We start from the raw sequence: 18044 nt of genomic DNA, 5'->3' as shown, positions 1-18044 counted from the left end.
CAGAGTTGTAGACTAAACTACATACGTGATTGATTCAAAATTTGAAATGCTAATTCATTGATGATAACCGGGTGAATGGCACTTTTAATGGGGTAAATTTTGGCTCGTTATCTGAAGATCAGTGGGTTTTACAGTATTTCTTTTTGACGATTCGTTTTAAGAAGTATGTGGTACTAAAGGTTAAAGCATTGCTTTTGGTGTCCCGTATCATTTTTATTTTGACTTTTTTTTTTCTATTGGCAAAAATGAGATTATTTAAAACTAACATGCATTGCATTAATGCATCTGCCCCAGAGAAGATTTTTAATTTCTGACCAGTTCTCTGCATGCCTTCTGCATGTTTGTCATGTTTTTTATCGCTGAGCATGTTTCTTTAATTTAATGGAGCAGTCTCTGCTAATTGTCAAACAATCCACATCTGCTGTGCCATCAGTTAAGGCTCAACCATCCCTTGCATGCTTATATTGAAACTTTTGCTGTATAATCTTCTTTTGCTGAATTCAGTGCAACTTTTTACACCTCTTCCCAACCCTACATCTGGTCTAGAGTTCCTCTACTTCTGTACTCGACCCTGCCACCATACCTGATTGTGATCCTACACCTGGACTAGATATCATTCCATTTCCCAAGCTTGACCCCTCTGCTTTTGCCCCACTCAGACATTATGAAATTCTGCATGGGGAACCTGCATACCAGCCATTGGTTGAGCTTGGTGTGCAGGTTCTGAAAGAACCATTACTTGATCTCACACCTGATTCCTCTGGCGATCATGTTCTTGACCTCAAAGCCAAACCTGAGCCTTCCCTTTCATCTGTGTCTCTGCTCGATTTCACCCCACCGTCTGACCTCATCCCACCATCTGATCTCGTATCTGCTTTTGCACCAGCATATCCTGTTGAACCATCTCCTGATATGACACAGCAGGTTGACCAGTTTATATCTGAAGCCCAGCCACAGCTGGTGCCTACAATTGCACCTTCTGGTGCTTTACATGAGCCTGAGTATGATGTGGTTTCTCTAGATCAAGAGACTTTAACACACTCTGTGCCTGCCCTAGCTCCACAAGAGACTGAGATAGATTTACCGGTAGTCGATCTTCAGCTGTCAGCACCAGCTTTAGATCCATGTTGTCATCCTGAATCAAAGGTAGTTCCACCATGCATCGGTGATGACTTTGCATCAGCAACAGTTCTAGACCCTGTTATTGAACAACCACAGTCAATGCCATTATTAACTCCACTTGGAGATGCAGAAGAACCAGTGTTAATACCTGCTGTTGAACAGCAACAGTCTCGTTCATCTCCTGACCTCACAGATGAGGCTGGACTTCAGTTAGAATTTGCAACTCCAACATCCCTCCAGCATGTACCAAGCTTCTTACCTCAGCTTGACCCACAGCCTGTTCCCATGTTTACCCCACCCATTATGACACAGCAACCTGAAACGGGCTTGACTCCAACGGATGAGTTAGACGTTGCACCCCAGACGGACTTCACTCTTCCTGTTAACGGTCAGCCAGAATCTGAGCTGGATCTGAATATTACACCGTTAGTTGAAGGGGAATCCAAGGATGTGGTCCAAACTGCCAATACAAGTAAAGAAGAGTCAACCCTGCCGGAGGAGGTACCCTCAACCTGCCCGCCGTAGTCCAGTCCTCTCCCACAGCATCCCTGTGTGATAGCATTATACTGCCCTGGTTTGCTAATCTTCACTCATTGCAAAATATTAGCTATTTGAATTAAGAATTAAGCTTAAGGTTAAATGCTCTGAAACATCATTCGGGGTTTCACACAGGAATGCTGACATGTTTTGTAACTTCCTTCCATTTATGTTTTAATTAATGAAGGCATGGCATTGAAAATCATTGTAGATTAACCATGGTGCCCAAAGATTTGGTTGGATCAGTTTGTACTGGGACCAAATCCTGAATACCAAATGTCAATATTCTTTTATATGGATATTTTTGTATGATTTAAATAAATGATCGCAGCTTTGAATTCTGTTTTTCCAGTATATCTGAATTACAAAACTAAAATATACAACTATGAACTCTTAGGGGTAGTTTCCTGGACATGGATTGAGCCTAATCGAGGACTCATTTGAAAATGCCAACAGTGATTCACAATTTAATGTCCTTAAACTTGGTCCAGGAAACCGGCCCTTAAACCCATACCCTATTGCACATTGTAAAAAATCCTTTCCTTTGTGTAAAAAAGGGGAAGAAAAAAAAAAAAGTCTATCCATTAAGCCTGGTAAATTTTCTGAATGTAAACTATTTATTAAGCAACAGCTTTATTAGTTTCATTGTGCATGTTTTGGCTTGAAAAAATAACATGATTGTAGATGAAATTTTCATATATTTTCACTCTGAGCAACCAATCAAATGTGTAAACTAAAGCCCACATTTAAAGGCTGCTTTACTATTGCTCTGCTCTATCTACTGCTCCTGACATTAACTTAGAATTATTCAAATTTCACTTTTAAATGTGTTCCTGCAAATGAACCTGAATCGTTATACCTTGCATGTATTGATCAGGGTGTTGTGTGCTCAGTTTGTAAGAAGTTTCTGCACTGGAAATCCATTGTATAAATAAGTCATTAATAAGTAGAGTAGGATAACAAAAACAGACCGATGCATTCAGTCAAAACATTCAGCATTGTTGTTATCTGGCAGAACACTTTTTGGCAAATGTATTTGGTGGCCGAACTTTTGCTTCAACCCTAATATGTAAAGTGAGTTTTTAACAGTGTTGAATATTACTTCAGCATAACCAATATTAAGGTATTTTTGGTGTTCAGACAAAAGTTAAATGATAAAGTTTAAAAGTAAAGCTGGTTTTCTAAGCCTTTAGTAACTACTGCCATACACCCAGGTGGAAGAGAATGGAGACATAACAGCAGAAGATGCCCCTGCAGCCGAGGAGAGCCCAGAGCTTGCAGAGATTCCTGTTGCTGAAGAGAAACCTGTTCCGCAGATCCCATCTAACATCAAAGTTAATCAAGGCAAGTGTTTATCATTAGAAATTGGAGACCTGTGCAATTTAATGTCCGTTAAAAGGATTGAATTTATTATGAAATGTAAGTCTTTGTTTGAGTTACTGTTTGAGCTCTTCTAGTAGTCCTAATGGTTTTGATTGGTTTGGTGCCACAGATGTAGATAGACTGATCACCCAAGCACTTATCATTGGGGACTTTGAGGCTGCAGTCAGCCTTTGTCTCCACGACGACCGGATGGCAGATGCAATCATCCTAGCCATCGCGGGTGGACCAGAGCTTCTTGAAAAAACCCAGAAGAAATACTTGACGAAATCTCAAAGCAAAATTGGCAAGGTGAGGCAAGACATTAGAGTTCATATATTTGTGTTGCGTTTTCCTTATTGTTGCTTTTAACATTTTTATCTGAGGCTCTAATGGCAAGAATTTATTGATCTAATAGTTCTGCATCAAAATCTGTGTGCTTTTCACTTTGTAGCTCATCAGTGCTGTAGTTATGAGGGACTGGTTGAATATACTTGAGACATGTGATCTTCAGAACTGGAAGGAGGCTCTGGCTGCAGTCATAACCTATGCCAAACCTGAGGAGTTTTCCTCCCTATGTGGTGAGTATAATGTGGACTGGGATATTCTAGAATGATCAGATTAATTGATCTCACCACTTTTAGTCCATCTTGAATGTTTTCTTCTGAATCCGAAGAGCAAAATGGGTCCCACCTACTTGCGTAGGTTATTAGCCTAAAATCAACAGACATATGCATTATGAACAATAAATGTAAAATCTGGGGCAAGCCATTGTTGTGTTAATGATATGATTATGTATGCAGATGAGATTTTTTGCATCACACTGTTCAAAAATCAGATTTGTGCCTTTAAAACTTTTGTAATGAGAATGTTGCCATAGAGTCTGAAGAGTAGACAAATGGAAGCTCTAAGCTGATGGCAGACATGGTTGTTTGTGTGTTCAGGGCTGCTGGGCTCCAGGCTGGAGGCTGCTGAAGACTCTGCTCTGCAGGCAGAGGCCTGTCTTTGTTACATCTGCGCTGGTAGTGTAGAGCAGCTGGTGTCTTGCTGGTCCAAAGCACAAGATTCTAGCAGCCCTCTCTTACTGCAGGTAAGGCTCCAGTCTAATGAAAGCAAGGACATTCATAAATGCATATATAAAAAAATGTTTTGTTTTGATTTAAAAAATTTTTTCTCCTCTGTGAAGGACCTGGTGGAAAAAGTGGTGATACTGCGGCAGGCTGTGGAGAAGACTCAGAGTGGAGTGGCCCCTGCTGTAGGCACCCTGTTGGCAGAAAAGATGAGTCAGTATGCCGGCCTGCTGGCCTCCCAAGGCAGCCTGCAAACCGCCATCTCCTACCTGCCCACCAACACAGATCAGGCAAGCACAATCAAAATTTCTCTATTATTATTAAGGATATACCAATCTTATTATGAACATACTAAAATGCAGTTTTATTCTTGGCATTAGCTAGTTAATAGATCATCTTCACCGTAACACACTTTAATCAAATTCTGCAACAAATAAAGTGGAACAAAGTCTATATCAGATCAGTAAATCTCTGGTATGAAGAGAAAAAAGATTATTATATTTACAAATGGTGCCACAAATGAAACTCACAATCTACTCTTTTGTTTCATGCAAATATTTTACAAATTAATATTACAAATTTCGAAGACAGCTTTTGCATCTGAATATTTACACATGTTACTGGGAGTCACATTCAGACAAGCTGCATTTAAATGATTACATGCTGTTTCGTCTTTTTCACTGTCCCGAGAAAGCTGCTCTAGTGTAGTTCAGCAAAAGAAATGCAAAAAGAAATGATTAATTTTCTTGTGCATTTAACACCGCTAAATACACTAATTTTGTCTCAATTTGAATATTTATGTGCTTTTCTAGATTGTTATTAACAGGGTTCATACGAAGTGTTTAAAGCACTTGAATTTGTTTTTTAATTGGAAAACCTTGAAAATAGCCATTTTTATCTAGTGGTGCTTAAAAAGTGCTTGAAGTAAATTAATATGAAATTGCTAAATAACCAGCACGGTGGTTGAGTCGCCCGCAGGCCTGTTCTAAAAATAACACAACTCACCATTGAGCTGCGTCTAAAATTTGACATGCGTTTCTAATTAAATTTAATTATCTCTTTTTTTTTTTTTTATATACTGTCAAATTTTTATTCCCATATTGAAGTTGACTATTCCCATATTGAAGTTGAAAAGGTATAGTTCAAAGGTCAGTTCATGGAGAGTAAGCTAGCGGGCGCAGCGAAGACTGGTGGACTGAATGCGGTTTCTTGCCCCAAAAACATGGCCGAAAAAAGAAAGAGAACTTATCATTTTCACAGTGAATGGGAGGAAGAGTTCTTTTTTACTACTGTGAAAGAAACCTGCGTGTGTTTAATTTGCGGGGCGACTGTGGCAAAAGCAGCACATTGTGGAGAGACACTTCACTACGTGTCACAAAATCTACCATGCTAACTACCCACTGGGCAGCGCGCTACGGGCAGAAAAAGCCCGTGAGCTAAAGGCAGCTTTGGGTAAGCAGCAGTCTTTTTTCACGAGGCCGGCGAAAAACACCCAAAAAGCAACCGAAGCCTCGTTTGGAGCTACACATTTTCTGATAAAGAAGAAGGCGGCATTTTCAGATGGAGAAGTTTTCAAAGAAGCAATGATGATAATTGCTATCACTGTACTTAAAGACGAGAAAAATGGAACCGATCTAATCTCCACTCTCTCTGATGTCCAACCTGGGGCATCTACGATAGCTAGACGAGTGTCGGCTATGTCCGGTAACTTGGCCGATCAGCTGGACCGGGATCTGGTGAAGTGCAGGTGGTTTAGCATCCAGTGCAACGAGTCCGTGGACAGCAGCAGTACAGCGCTGGTGTTTGATGATTTCTCCACAAAAGAAGATCTCCTGACACTACTGCCACTAAAGACAACTACGAGGGGAATTGACATTTATAACGCAGTGAAGGAGTTTTTTGTGCTCAAAAAGGTAGCATTGGAAAAGCTGGTAGCGGTGACTACAGACGGGACTCCTACTATGATCGGCCGACATACAGGTTTCATCGCTCACTGTAAAGGTGACCTAGACTTCCCAAAATTTCTGCATTACCACTGCATCATTCACCAGCAGGCGTTATGTGTAAAAGTGATCGGCTTTGGGCACGTGATGACTCCCGTTGTGAAAATCATAAACAGCATGCGTTCCAAAGTGAAACAGCACAGGATATTCAAGGTGCTATTGGAGGAGAGGTCAGCTGAATATGGTGACCTGCTGCTACACACAGAGTTTCACTTCGTTTTTTGTCACTTTTGGGTGAAATCAAAGAGTTCATGAAGTCCAAAGGTGAAGACGTGTCGCTGCTAGAGGACACAGAGTGGACACTTGACCTTGCATTTTTAACGGACATTACTGGGAAACTAAACCACTTGAACTGTGAGCTGCAAGGCAAGGGTAAGACTGTTGTTGATATGATAAGTGCTTTAAATACATTTAAAGCCAAGATGAACATTTTCTCTGTGCATATACAGAGAAAAAAGGTGCTGCACTTTCCCTCTGTGTAGTCGGTGCTGAAAGACTATGCTTCTGCATCGGAGACATTTGACAAAGTTGCAGAAAAGTACTGTCAAGTCATAAACAGACTTGTGCAAGAGTTTGAGAATAGGTTTTGTGACCTTGATCAGCTTGAGGCATGTGTCATTCATTTCCAATCCTTTCATGAACGTGGACATAACATGCATTGCTGAGCAACTAAGTGCAATGTTCAACTTGGATGCTGAACAGGTGGAGCTTGAAATCGTAACATTGCAAAATGACCTCCACCTCAACGTCTACCAGGCTGCACCAAACTTTTGGTGCCTTGTTGACACAGAAAAGTACAATGGGGTATGCACAGCAGCTATGAAGGTTACCAGCCTGTTTGGTTCAACCTATTTCTGTGAATCAGCATTTTCTGACATGAACTTCATCAAGAACAAACACAGAACACGCCTCACTGATGCACATCTGCAAGACTCGCTCAGAGTTGCAGTGTCAAGTTACACACCAGATTACAATACACTGGTGAAAAGCATGAAATGCCAGTCTTCCCACTAACAAAGAAACAGATACCAGATGTTGTCAGTGGCAACATGGCAGTGCCATGGCAAAGTTGAATTAAAATATTGAAAAATTGTGTTCAATTCGAAAGTGTGTTCATGAAATGTAACAGATATAATTTTGTTAAATGCTGCAGATTTGGTCATTAGTTCAAAATGTCATAAGATTTATTTAAAAATATGAAAGTTGATTTTTCTCAAACATTACATAATTTTCAAACATGGTGCAACATAGTTCATGATTTGTTAAAATGGTTTGTCAGTGGCTAGTGACAATGGGACATTTTTCCTATGAAATGTTGTAGAAGTGATCTCAAAATTTAAACAATTGCTGCGATTAATAGAAATAAAGTGTTGAATATTGATATTATCTGTTTCCCACCTTGTAAATTCATTGTTGATAATTATTGTGAGAAATCATTAACGTGATCGGTGTCTTCACATAGATGAGTATCATTTATCATTAATAATAATATATAACTAAAGGCAAACTGAGCAGATTTGTTACTTCAGAAGAGTGTATCAAACTGGTAGCCCTTTGTAAGTCTCAGTACCCATGAAGTAGCTCTCAGTTTCAAAAAGGGTGGTGACCCCTGCTTTAGTGTCCTTTTTTTTTTTTTTTTTTAAATGTAAAGTACATAGTGACAAACTTGCCAACTTTTTGTAGCAGAGCAGCAGCTTGGAAAAGGCTTGGAAGTGACTGCTGGTTCACATGTAGTTTTAATGGGACGCGCTTAGTTCGCCATTTCTTTCTCATTCCGTTGTCTTCAACAGAAAAAGAAAAATTTGTAAATAAGAACACCTTTATTGGGAATTAACATGCAGTATTAAAACTGTATTCAATTAAAACAGTATTAGAACTGTATTAATGCAGTATGTGAGCACAGATTAGGAGAGAAGCAAACTGATGTAAAGAGCCGACACTAGGCAGAATGCAAATACAAGGCAATGACGTAAAGAATATGCTAATTAGCACATTACATCATCTTGTGACATTTTGCAACGTTCCAAGTTGTTGGCAACAGTACTGCTATCACTCACCTGGAGTACTGTATATTGAAGTTACGGTGAAGATGAAGAAATGCCTGGGAAATGCACATTTAGTCCAGCTTGGCTGCAAAAAGTGCCATATAAAAAATTTTGTTTTTGTTTGTTTATTTATTTGGAATTTAAAAAAGAAGAAATAAAGAATGTTTGACAGACATCTCATGTATAGTCCTTGAAAACTAGTGCTTGAAAAGTTCTGGAATTTCATTACGAAGCATCTGTACGAACCCTGTATATAGTACTAATATTATTCAGTTTTCCTATTCCAGTTACTGTCTGAATTTTAAAAACCTCTCACATTGAATGCTCTATTGTCAAATAGTGTTAAGTCAGTGTGACTGAACATGTGGTACAATTGTGAAGCCTCTCAAATGAGTAATGGGACATCAAGACCTGATTTAATACTCTTGGCATGCTTTCACATATGCAGACTTTAGTCCATTTGAATCAAACCCTGGTTTGTTTTCCTCCTCAGTGCGATTTGTTTAGGCAGAACACATTAATGACACTCAAATATGGATCAAAACATCTGGTCCAAGAGCATTTGAGAGATGTGGTCTTGGTCTGGTATCAAATGACCTCCAGTGAGGTTCGATCGCAGTGAGAAAGCGATGCAACCCTGAATGAATCTAAACCAAGCATGCTGTGTATTATGGGATAGAAGCAGCATTTTTTTTGTAAATGTGAGGACAGAGCTCTGATTATATTAAAAGAATATAATTGGCTCTGGCTTTTTTTTTTTTCTTCTTCAACTTCATTCAATTATGTGCAGTGTGCAAACAAAAATTGTGCTCTAAATCGGACTCGGACTAATAGGGTGTGAAAGGGTTCTTAGACTGTCATTAGACATTTAACATCATATGGATGGCTGGGATTTATTTTTTCCCCAGGTTGCAGTGCAGCAATTGCGAGAGCGTCTGAGCAGAGCACTGGGTCAGCATGGATCAGCGCCTGTACACAACAGACATCCGGTTTCTCGTGCTGCTGTGCCTCAGCAAACCTACACACAAGTCCAACCTCAGACTCAACCACTGCCTCCTCAGCCCACTCCGGCGGCTCCTACACAACAGTATTACCAACAGGTACTGATCTCTCTCACACACATGCATACATTTATACACTCCTATCAAACATACTCAGTAGGAGAATCCAGAATAAATATTCTGAGATGAAATACTTGACACATTTAATAGTACAGTCTTGAAATATTATTTTTTTTTTAATTATTATAGAATATTCAGGTTAGTAGAGTTGACTTAACACGCACAGTTTTATTTTGCATGCCGCCACCTTTTTTGTTGGAAATGATATAACCTGTGTAATTGGTTCATTTCTTTCTTAACAGTGAGTGTTACACTCAGCTGAGGGATTTTAGACAACCGTCAGTACTCCTTAATGTACAGCATCCCCCAAATCACTCTGACCTCCTTCCTTAAGCTTTTTTTCCCCCCCCATTTGCATCCTATCCATTCTCCTCATCCGACGGCAGCCACAGTGTGTGTGAGTGTGTGTGTGTCTCTGTTGTATTCAGGTTAGGGCTGCCTCTACTGTCACTTCCTGGAGTAACCAAACCCCAACCGTTCTGCCCAGTGCCCCTCGTCCACTAGCCCCAGCCAAAGACCTGCAGGTACAGACGGAGCTGTGCCCGCACCACACACATGCACAACACAACATACCTCTTTTTCCCAGGAAACTGAAGTGTTCTCGAGATTTGTTCTTACCAGAGGCATGCTTAAGGCAGTCAGTGAGCGCATCATATAGTCATTTTTGTACCAGTCTTCCTGCTGTGCTGTGTGACGATCTTCCAAGATTCCGACCCTTTCATATTACTAGTTAGATAACCTTAGAAATCTTCATTATACAAAATTAAACTCGCGATGAAGATTCTATCCAGACTACTTTATATTTTTCTCTCTGACTTGTTCTAACAAACAAAAGATAAACATGTTAGGGTGCTTTCACACAAGGTGTTTTTTTAACATCCAGTATGTGTTTTATCTATAATTCTATGGGAACTTTCTAGAAAGTTTGTTCACATAGGAGCTTCCAAAGTTGACAAAAATGTAAACTTACCAGAAGACCTCAGGGTGATGTCAAGTGCTTTTGCTTACCTCTGACCAGCACGTATGTGCTTCCAGTGAAAGTGCAATATAAATCTTTTCCAACTGCCACTTATGTTACATCACAGGGCAGCTGAATGCACTTGGAGGAAAGCAATAACTGCTCTCTTCCACATTCATGAGCTCACAGATGCCCATAATTGTTGTCACTCTTATTGACAGGAGAGTGGGTAATGCCATCATTCCCACCCGGAGAACGCAGCTAATTATGCTCTCTTGGGCTTCCGGCAATGGCGTAATTCAAACTAGTGGTCTGTTGTGGCACTTGGAAGCCCAGGCTAGCTTTTTATTTATTATTTTTGTGTGTGTGAAAGCACCTTTTGCTTTGTAAATCCTAAATAACATGCACTAATTCATCAAACAGGAACCCTTCTCTCTTATTCTCTTTTGCTATTTTAGTATTTAGAAAGCCATTTCCAAACTGAACTGTTGTGTTTCTTTGTGATAACTGCAGTACTGACTCGAATTTACAGACCTGCAATACTATAGACACGCTCACCCGAAATCTCCCACAGTAAATCACAGCGCTGACTCCCCTCCACCCCCAAACCCATCTCCCTTCAACTCTCGGTAGGATGCACCATGTCCCATTGTCAGTCATGTCATACTCTTTAGTCCATCATGAGTCTTGCATGTCAGACTTACTTTTTTTTTTTCCTGTAACATCTATATTTGTGCTTTTATTTGTTTTCACAGTTTTCACACTGTGCCAGGAGCAGCTGCTGATCAAGAGCTCTTTTGATATTTTTCCAATGCTTATTCTGTCCATCTGCATGTTAATTACACTCTCAGTCCTCGTATTATGCCATGAATATCTTAAGCAGCAACTCATATACGACTGGTCCAAAGGTTTTTCAGTCCATTCAGTTTTATTTTTTCCCCCTCTGCCTTGTGGTAATTTAAAGCAAACTGTGGAACAAATGATGTGCAGATGTATGTCAGATGGTAGGGGGCGATGTAGTATGTTTAACGGTTATGGCAGTGTTGGCCTTCTCAGTTGAAGTCATAGAAGACTACATATGCAAATAACAGGTTTCAGAGTTTTCTGTGGGGATTTTTCTCTTCTTTTTTTGTTTAAAGAAACAAACAAAAAAAGCCTGTGGGATTATAAACAGGCTTTAATTATAACGTTTATTCATCATGGCATTATATTGCAATGTCTAGCAAAATAATTGCATTTTGTTACATTGGTCCATATTTTTCATCCCTGTTAGACAGCATTGCATTGTATCAGTGCAGGATACAAAAAGCTTTTGTAATGCAAGGATTTTAAATTAAGTTCGAGCCTCAATTAGTGTGATCGATAAAATATCTTTTTACATTTCCTATGACTGTAGGTACTACAGTATGTGGAACTGGCAACAGTTAAAGGCTATTTATATTCTTTTTATATAATACATTGCTTTATAATACTGTCTAATATACACATGACTAGGGCTGTGACGGTTGCCATGACAACCGCACCACAATTAATGTTTCTGTTTGAGTGGGCAATATGATGAGCACAAAGTACAACGTTTTGTATACAAGTGTAATAATAATAATAATAACAGTTGCAATATTAATTTGTATTTATAGCCTACCATATAGCGGGAGGTTTTATGTTAATACACAAATTGCGTAATCATTATCAAACGCTTTATGTGGTGTTGTCTGTTAGTTTGGCGCAGGTTGGTTTAAACGCGGCAAAATCCAGTCAGGCGAATTCTGCTATTTCATTTTGGGTTCTGCCGCTGTGATGAATCTTGTTAGAAACCAAATGTTACATCGGTGATCTGGGAACCTTTTGGATTCAAGAGAGGCGAACCAATAAATTTGGATGAAGCCATATGTCGGCTTTGTGGGGAAAAATAAGTGTTAAACAGGCAAACACTAGCCTGTAAATCTCAGGAGACATCTCCAGGCATGTCTGAAAAACCCGACCTCGGTTTTTATTTTAGTTAATATTTCCATTTTTAGCATATTATTTAGGTCACTGTTATCCACTTCTTCTCCTCTCTCCTTGCGAGTCGATCACGATACTGTATCCCACAGCGCCCTCCGGTGTTTCTCATTGCAATAACATGACACAACAAGGTTGTATTGAGTTGTTGGAGCTAAAATAAATCCTCACCGCAGTGGTTTGGTCATTAAAGCTGCCACCGTCACAGCCCTACACATTACATACGGTGCATTTTCGGTGTAATCCTAAAACTATTCCTACATGAAGCTGATTTTACAATCTCATGCTTCGTATAAAATGGTTAAAAATGATTTTATTTGGACCTGACATGACATGATCGTAGGTCTTGGTGCCAGATGAAACCTGGACCCCATTCATGAAGAGCAGAGGTCATGATGACTTGGTTATGAAATTATTTATCATACCTCTTCTGCTTTGTTTTCTTTTTCTTGTTTCTTGTGTAGAGTGAGCCAAAGCCAGCAGCTTTCCCTTTGCAGGCTCCAGTGAGCGCAAGTCCTGCTGCCTCCAATGCGTTCATGTACTCGCAGCAGTACCAGAGTAAGTGTTCAGATGCACCTCAGCTTCTCAGACACACATGCACAAAGTAGTTCTCAACCATTGACCAAACTGGCAGACATCTTTATGGTGTTTCTGGATCTTTTTCCATTCCAAAGAGAATGGAGGAAAACTCTGTTGGAATGTGCGATGGCTTAAATGTTACAAAACATTTTGACATGGCTGTTGATAATTTCTGCATGAGAACATTTTTAACAAATGACTGTATCCATCTTTTTTTCTGAATGCTAAAAACTAATTACATTAGAACTTTTTCATACTGTAAAGGATCTCTGCATGTTTGGCCTTTTGGAATGTGTTTGACTGCATTTGCCAACTCTCTCTCTTGTCTGTGTAAATCTCAGCCTACCCCCAGGTCCAGCAGTTCACGCCTAGCGCTGGGGGACCAGCAATCTATCAACCTCTCCAGTACTCCTCCTCTACATCTGCTCCTCTTCCTCCTCCACCTTCATCTTCTGCTGCTCCTCCTTTCTACCCCTCTCAGTTCATGCCTCCTGCCTCATCTCAGGCTGCACCACCCACCTTCCCCAGACATCCTTTCTCTGCAAGCCAGCAGGCTCCCAGTGCACCCCCTCTCTCCTCTCCCTCCACTGCATCCTTCTCTCCTCCTCCTTTCTCATCGGGAGCCTCGTTCCAGCACGGCGGGCCGGGTTCTCCCACTGCCTTCCTCCCGCCTCCACCAACTGGAGCCTCAGGTACTCAGGCTGAGCCCGACATGATCCCAGCCTCCCAGAGAACAGGTCTGCACCACAGTGCCTTCACTTAAAACTCTCTTAAAACACTTCCAATGACAGCATCATTCTGCCGCTTTCTACACGGACAATTAATACAGCTCATTGTACCACAGATTTGAGGTTACATGAGCTGTCCCCTTGCTTATACGCATTCTTTATCAGAGTGGTTTTTGTGGCTGAGGTTTAATTGTAGTCGGGTGCACGTAGGAGCCGTGTTGAGCAGCAGACATGCTGGGTTTTTGACTCATTGTGTAATCGGTCCTTGAGTGACTTGAATTCGGTGAAAACACAGTAGTAACATTAGCTAACTAGGTAGTTTATTTTTAAACGTGAGCAGTAAAAGTGTGAGTGGACTTTTGCCTCTGACAAGGTTAAACGTTAGCTTTTACGTCTATCTGTTTATCTTCAAATGTTATTCTTACTGCTGGAGAGTAGTTTTTTTTTTTTCTTGTGCATTATTGGAGCCTTGTGGTCATGAGATCACCAGATTAATATCTTTTTCCCACTTAAACACCTAACCATCTTCCAGCCATTACACTTGCGCCTCCCTATTATGGTTCAGGTGTCCCAAACTGTGGGATGCGGTTGCTAAAACAAAGGAGCAGTTAGCATAAGAAGAAATGGATGTGATTACTTACAGTTTATGTGAATTAGTTCAGAGCTTATTAGGGTCGGGGAGGAAGATACATGTGTTTAAGCTGAAAGATTCACAAATAAAACAATTATTAAAAAGAGTTGTACTTTGCTTTAGGGATAAGTTAGGTTTAAAAAAAAAAAAAAAAAAAACACAACCTACAGAGTGTCCTGAAAGTCTCCATTAGCAGCACAGGTGCAGAGTGAAAACAAGTATGGTGGAAGGCGGTTGTGAAGCTGAGGAGGAGTTTATCACTAAACGAGTAGCTACTTATTCAATCTGGAGCTGGTTTGGTTACAGAAAATCAGTTTAATTTTAGATCAATGTTTGTGTTTCTGAGCCTCTCAAGACTGCATGCAGCGGTCACTTGTAGCCAAAAACACTGGTGAATGGTACTATATTTAAAGCGTCAAAGAACTCGTTATCCCAATAAATACCAGAAAATATCGTAACATAACATTTAAGGACATTAGGGGGCGCTTCAGTTCAGTTATTCTCTGTGTGCTACCTCTATAGTCCGGTAAAGGTCCAAAGAAATATGAGCTAGAAAGAAAGAAAAAAAAAAACATAATCACAGTAAAACCAGTGGATTGCTTCTAATTATATCAGTCTATCCTCTTTCTAAAATGTGAAGGTGTTTCTCATATATGCAGAACACCCTGTCAGTTCATAGGAGGCTGCTTTAGTCTTTCATTAATGTGGCCCTTTCCCTGATTTCCTGTGCGTTAAGTACAAGAACGCAGGGATAATGATTGTTCCCGGCCAAATCCGATTTTAACAAATAGACGTGGCTCAATTCTAGAAAGCACATTTTGATATTGTTTTGTTCACAGGGGGAATTACCCAAGATGCAACCTGGTTTTACGAAGGTGAATTTTCATATCGGTTGTAGTGCATAGTATTGTATAATGCACTGTAATCATGCTGTGATGACAATTATGTGATGGAATAATTATGCAAAATCAAATATAAAAAGTCCTGCTGTGGAAATTTGGGGCAAATAATGGAAGCAATCGGTTTATAGCTTAAATCTGAGCCTGGAAAGGCATAATGAGCATGACCAGTTGCCCTAGATTCCATATCTGATAAGTGCAGTATGCTGATCAGCCCTGTGCATGAAGACCAATGTAGGTCAGCTCTTACCCTGATGAGAATAGGGCTGTGGGTGCAGCAGTTCTGTTTTTCAGCACTGTAACGTACTTTTTCTTCTAAATTTAGTGCAGTGTATTGCACAGGAATCGTCAAATCAAAGCCGTTTTCCTCACTATTTTTAGAATGCATTTAAGATGACCAAGCAATGTAATTCCTGCACACCTGTTTATTTTGGCTGGTGCTTAAAAAGAAATCATTGATTTAGTTTAACCAGCTTTCTTGATGATGCATTAATGAAGATGCACATGCTGTGACCAATCCTCATATGGCATATTGAATTAAGATCAAAAGCGTTAGATAGTTTAGCGTAGGCTATAAACATGATTAATGACATTACCCGTCTCCTGTTCTGGCTTAGGGCCCCAGAACGGCTGGAATGATCCTCCCGCTCTCATCCGAGGATCCAAGAAGAAGAAGGTGGGTTTCATGATCCGCTATTCTATCTAATGTTGATGGATTTGCTCACTGTAAGCTTATAGAAAAGCCAAGTCTATTGGTTCTTACTAGGGATGCAGTGATACCGATGCTCATTCATTTGTGCTAAAAAAAAAAAAAAATGCCAACCCACCATTCAATACCATGTAATTATACAGTTGAGGTCTTAAGTTTACATATGAGTTGCAGAATCTGCAAAATGTTAATGTATTAAATGTAATTGTAAAAAAAAAAAAAAAAGAGAGGAATCATAAAAATTGGATTCAGTGTTTTGTTTAGCACTGCCCTGAATACGCCATTTCACATAACATATGTTTACATATAGTCCCATAAGACACATTAATAACTGAATTTACACAAAGCTCAGAAGCTACATAAGATGATACATAAGATAACATGTTTCCTGGAATACAAAATAATAATTTAAATTATGATGTCTTGTGCACTGTATATAAACATCTGTTATGTGAAATAGCTTAATCGGGGCAGTACTAAATAAAAAATAAAATTGCAAAAAAAAAAAATGTTAAATCCCTCTTTTTTTATTATTATTCATATTTTGCAGATTCTGCAAGGCTCTAACTTAAAACTTATAACCTATTACCTGAGCCTAGTATAGTTTGTCATGCTAATGAACAGACAACATGAAATAGCATCAATTTTGATGTATTTCACAATCAAAGCAAACATGTCTACAGGCAATGCTTGGTGAGTGAAAATAACAGTTTACCTTTTACGTTGTTCTTGATGATTAGCGGCTATGGTCTTTGACATCATGGGATCCCGAAGCAATGGGGGGAAAAACCTGTACTTTACTTCCCCCGTGTGAAACAAATCCTGCTTTTGACAGTTCAATAACCTGCTGAATATACCATACTAAACAGTTCTATAATCTGTTACAGATATAATACCGCCAAACATACAGAAAATGTTTGCTAATGGCTTACCATTCTTGCATTTATTTTTTTCAAATTAGAAATTATATAAAATGTACATCTCTGCCTTTTGAACCATGGATTTTTCTTTCTGTTGATTACAAAATTGTCTCCAGGTCCCAGAAAACTACACTCCTCCTGCTCCAATCACAGCCCCTATCATGGCTCCACTAGGAGAGCCGCAGCCTATAGCCACCATGCAGCCGTCTCTTCAACCGCAGCAGCTTCCTCCACAGCCAGCTGGTGTTCCTGCTCCCTTCAACCCCATCCAACAACAGCCACAGGCTCCTACACTCAGAAACCCTGCCATGCCCAGCATGCCTCTGGAGGGGCCACCAGGGGCACCCACTGGGGATATCATACAGGTGTCAAAACAGTTGCATGCACTCAAATGCACTTTTTTTAGTGCATTTGAGTTTATAAGCTGTATGTGTAATGTATAAGCATATATATTCATGTAGCTTAAAATATGGACTGCGGGCATGTTTGTCTCAGGTCAATGTAGTTCTTGCCTGCTCAGATTCCATATCAAATTGATCAATAAAACTTCAGTGTGAATTGTCTGTCTTTTTTTCTGCTCCAAGCCAATGCAGTCCCTCCCTACTGAGAAGATCACAAAGAAGCCCATCCCAGACGAGCACCTCATTCTCAAGACAACGTTCGAGGGCCTGATCCAGAAGTGCTTGGCTGCTGCCACAGACCCTGTTAGTTCAGTCTAATTTGTCTTCTCATAGGATTCTGGCTTATGTCTAGCTATTTTTCTTTTGTGTAACTAATCAGTCTCTTCCTGTCTTCTCATAAGCAAACCAAAAGGAAGTTGGATGATGCTAACAAGAGACTAGAGTCCCTTTATGACAAACTGAGAGAGCAAACTGTGAGTATTTTAATGAAAATTCCATCACACTTACTTTCTAATGTGGGGCACCACTCAGATCTTGTTATCCTTCGAGTTAGCCTGATTGATAAGTCTGGGATAGAGCAATATTTTCTCACAATCTAGCATTCCTCTCAAGAGTTCAGATACTTGTTGGGTTGCTGAAATATTTTCTTCCATTGCCAAGCCTTCGCTTTCAGACTTTACATTGTTAGTAATATGAATTATGAAATGGGTGTAATGCAAATCTGGTTGACCGTCAACATGAATTGTCATATTTTAGCTGTCGTCTGCAGTCTCTTAAAAACTTTGTTCTATGGTCCTTAATTGCAAAATGTATCATGCAGTCAAGCTGGTAATACTTATTGTATTTATAGTCAAAAGTCTATTCGTTTAACCAAGTAACATATTTAAGATTTAATGAAAATATATGTGGATTACCTCAACTTGTACACATAGGAAGAATATACATGCTGAAATACATATAT

The 18044-nt window shown here is 39.7% G+C and overlaps 1 protein-coding gene across 11 annotated transcripts in view; it reads left to right on the top strand.

Annotated features, from left to right (window-relative positions):
• sec31a (SEC31 homolog A, COPII coat complex component) overlaps nt 1–18044 on the top strand; it is a 30368-nt gene that overhangs the window by 10206 nt on the left and 2118 nt on the right. For 3 of the 11 annotated variants that reach the window (XM_053686909.1, XM_053686908.1, XM_053686910.1), the window contains exons 14-28: nt 547–1623; nt 2874–3003; nt 3152–3330; nt 3473–3599; nt 3963–4108; nt 4205–4378; nt 9045–9236; nt 9686–9781; nt 12681–12774; nt 13137–13532; nt 14994–15029; nt 15671–15729; nt 16799–17047; nt 17267–17386; nt 17485–17556. In XM_053686909.1, the coding sequence (XP_053542884.1) occupies nt 547–1623; nt 2874–3003; nt 3152–3330; nt 3473–3599; nt 3963–4108; nt 4205–4378; nt 9045–9236; nt 9686–9781; nt 12681–12774; nt 13137–13532; nt 14994–15029; nt 15671–15729; nt 16799–17047; nt 17267–17386; nt 17485–17556 (3147 nt within the window). The remainder of the gene's footprint in view (nt 1–546; nt 1624–2873; nt 3004–3151; nt 3331–3472; nt 3600–3962; nt 4109–4204; nt 4379–9044; nt 9237–9685; nt 9782–12680; nt 12775–13136; nt 13533–14993; nt 15030–15670; nt 15730–16798; nt 17048–17266; nt 17387–17484; nt 17557–18044) is intronic. The other 8 variants (XM_053686912.1, XM_017489439.3, XM_053686914.1 and 5 more) reach the window with 8 other exon arrangements.

Source organism: Ictalurus punctatus, chromosome 16 (genome assembly GCF_001660625.3).
Source record: "Ictalurus punctatus breed USDA103 chromosome 16, Coco_2.0, whole genome shotgun sequence".
In the NCBI taxonomy this organism is placed as follows: domain Eukaryota; kingdom Metazoa; phylum Chordata; class Actinopteri; order Siluriformes; family Ictaluridae; genus Ictalurus; species Ictalurus punctatus.
This window is presented reverse-complemented; position numbering and strand designations above follow the sequence as displayed.